At 52.1% G+C, this 1,830-nt stretch overlaps 1 protein-coding gene across 1 annotated transcript in view; it reads left to right on the forward strand.

Annotated features, from left to right (window-relative positions):
- The first annotated feature begins 1,638 nt into the window (after positions 1 to 1,638).
- The window catches only part of ZNHIT3 (zinc finger HIT-type containing 3), a 6,806-nt gene continuing 6,614 nt past the window's right edge, over positions 1,639 to 1,830 (forward strand). The window contains exon 1 of the mRNA XM_015824137.2: positions 1,639 to 1,733. Within this exon, the coding sequence (XP_015679623.1) occupies positions 1,639 to 1,733 (95 nt within the window). The remainder of the gene's footprint in view (positions 1,734 to 1,830) is intronic.

Consider the following 1,830-nt stretch of genomic DNA (forward strand, 5'->3'; position numbering starts at 1 on the left):
CTTGACAGCCTAGGCCAGGGGTAGGCAACCTTGGCTCTTTTATGACTTGTGGACTTCAACTCCCAGAATTCCTGAGCCAGCCATGCTGAGGAGAAAGGGAGAGGTTTCCATGCTGAGCCATGCCAGCTCAGGAATTCCGGGAGTTGAAGTCCACGAGTCACAAAAGAGCCACGGTTGTCTACCCCTGGCCTAGGCACCCGTGCAAATCCTGCATTTTCATTTGATCTGCTCCTCACATCCAAACCGCTCCCCTGCAAGATGCTGTTTTAACCCTCTCCAGTCTCAAAAGATTTTAAGTCAGTTTCCTCAACCCACCAAGCCCAGTTTAAGACAGAAAAAGATAGTCCTTGATTTACGACCACAATAGAGCTCCAAATTTTACGACCACAATAGAGCTCCAAATTATGACCACAATAGAGCTAAGCCAGGCAGTTGTTAAGTGAGCTTTGCCCCATTTTACGACCTTTCTTCTCACAGTTGTTAAATGAATCACTGCACTTTTCAAGCGAGTAACTCAGTTGGTAAGTGAACCTGGCTTCCCCCCTTGATTTTGCTTGTCAGAAGGTTGCAAGAGGTGATCATGTGATCCCGGAGCAATGCAACCGTCGTAAGTACGTGCCAGTTGCTAAGCCTCTGAATTTTGATCACGTGACCGTGGGGTTGCTGCAACGGTCCTACTGTAAGTGTGAAAAACGGTCCTAAGTCACTTTTTTTCAGTGCCGTTGTAACTTAGAACGGTCACTAAAGGAACTCTTGTAAGTTGAGGACTATCTGTAGTATGTTGACATGACATGCAATGCTCCAAGCAGCCCCACGTTGTCTTCTAAAGATGGTTTGCTTCCGCAAGATGCAAGGAATAGAATAGAATAGAATAGAATAGAATAGAATAACAGAGTTGGAAGGGACCTTGGAGGTCATCTAGTCCAACCCCCTGCTCAGGCAGGAAACCCTATACAGTTTCGGACAAATGGCTGTCCAGTTTCTTCTTAAAAACTTCCAGTGTTGGAGCATTCACCACTTCTGGAGGCAGGTTGTTCCACTGGTTAATTGTTCTAATTGTCAGGAAGTTTCTCCTTAGTTCTAGGTTGCTTCATTCCGTGATTACTTTCCATCCGTTGCTTCTTGTCCTGCCTTCAGGCGCTTTGGAGAATAGCTTGACTCCCTCTTCTTTGTGGTAGCCCCTGGGATACTGGAAGACTGCTATCATGTCCCCCCTCGTCCTTCTCTTCATTAAACTAGACATACCCAATTCCAGCAACCGTTCTTTATATGTTTTATCCTCCGGCTAAATCCGGCTGCAACACAAGCCCCATTCAGCCCCGTCTGATGCAAGGTGCAAAGCCGCCCTTTTAAAGCCCAAAGGGGCTTTTCCTTCCATCCACCCTTTGGAGTACACGCAAGAGCTGCGTTCCCACGACGCGCTCTTCCAGGCCAGACTCTGCAAACTGCACGTCAGAAGCCGCAACCCCGGGAACTCCAAGTCCCCGCTTTTCCGCAGCCTGCACAGTCGAGCGCGATCCGGCTTTGAGAACGGATTTCAGACGGAGCAGCCGCCGGGTCTGGAGCCAAGCCCCGCCCGGGAGGCGGTCGGCCAGGCGGGGCCGGAAGACGCGCTGGAGACCCGGGCTTGGAGCGGCCATGCCGAAGCCGGCTGGCGAGGGCCGCTGCGTGGTTTGCGGGCGAGAGGGGCGCCAGGCCGCCAAGTACCGCTGTCCGGGCTGCCGGGAGAGATAGTGAGTACCAGGGCGCGCTCTGCTTATGCTCAGATGCCGCTTGGGCGAGGGGGAGGGGCTTCCTGCCGCTCTCAGGGTCTGGCATTTGCAGGGGGGG

The sequence above is a fragment of the Protobothrops mucrosquamatus genome, unplaced genomic scaffold (genome assembly GCF_001527695.2).
Source record: "Protobothrops mucrosquamatus isolate PMUCROS unplaced genomic scaffold, P.Mucros_1.0 scaffold2139, whole genome shotgun sequence".
In the NCBI taxonomy this organism is placed as follows: Eukaryota; Metazoa; Chordata; class Lepidosauria; order Squamata; family Viperidae; genus Protobothrops; species Protobothrops mucrosquamatus.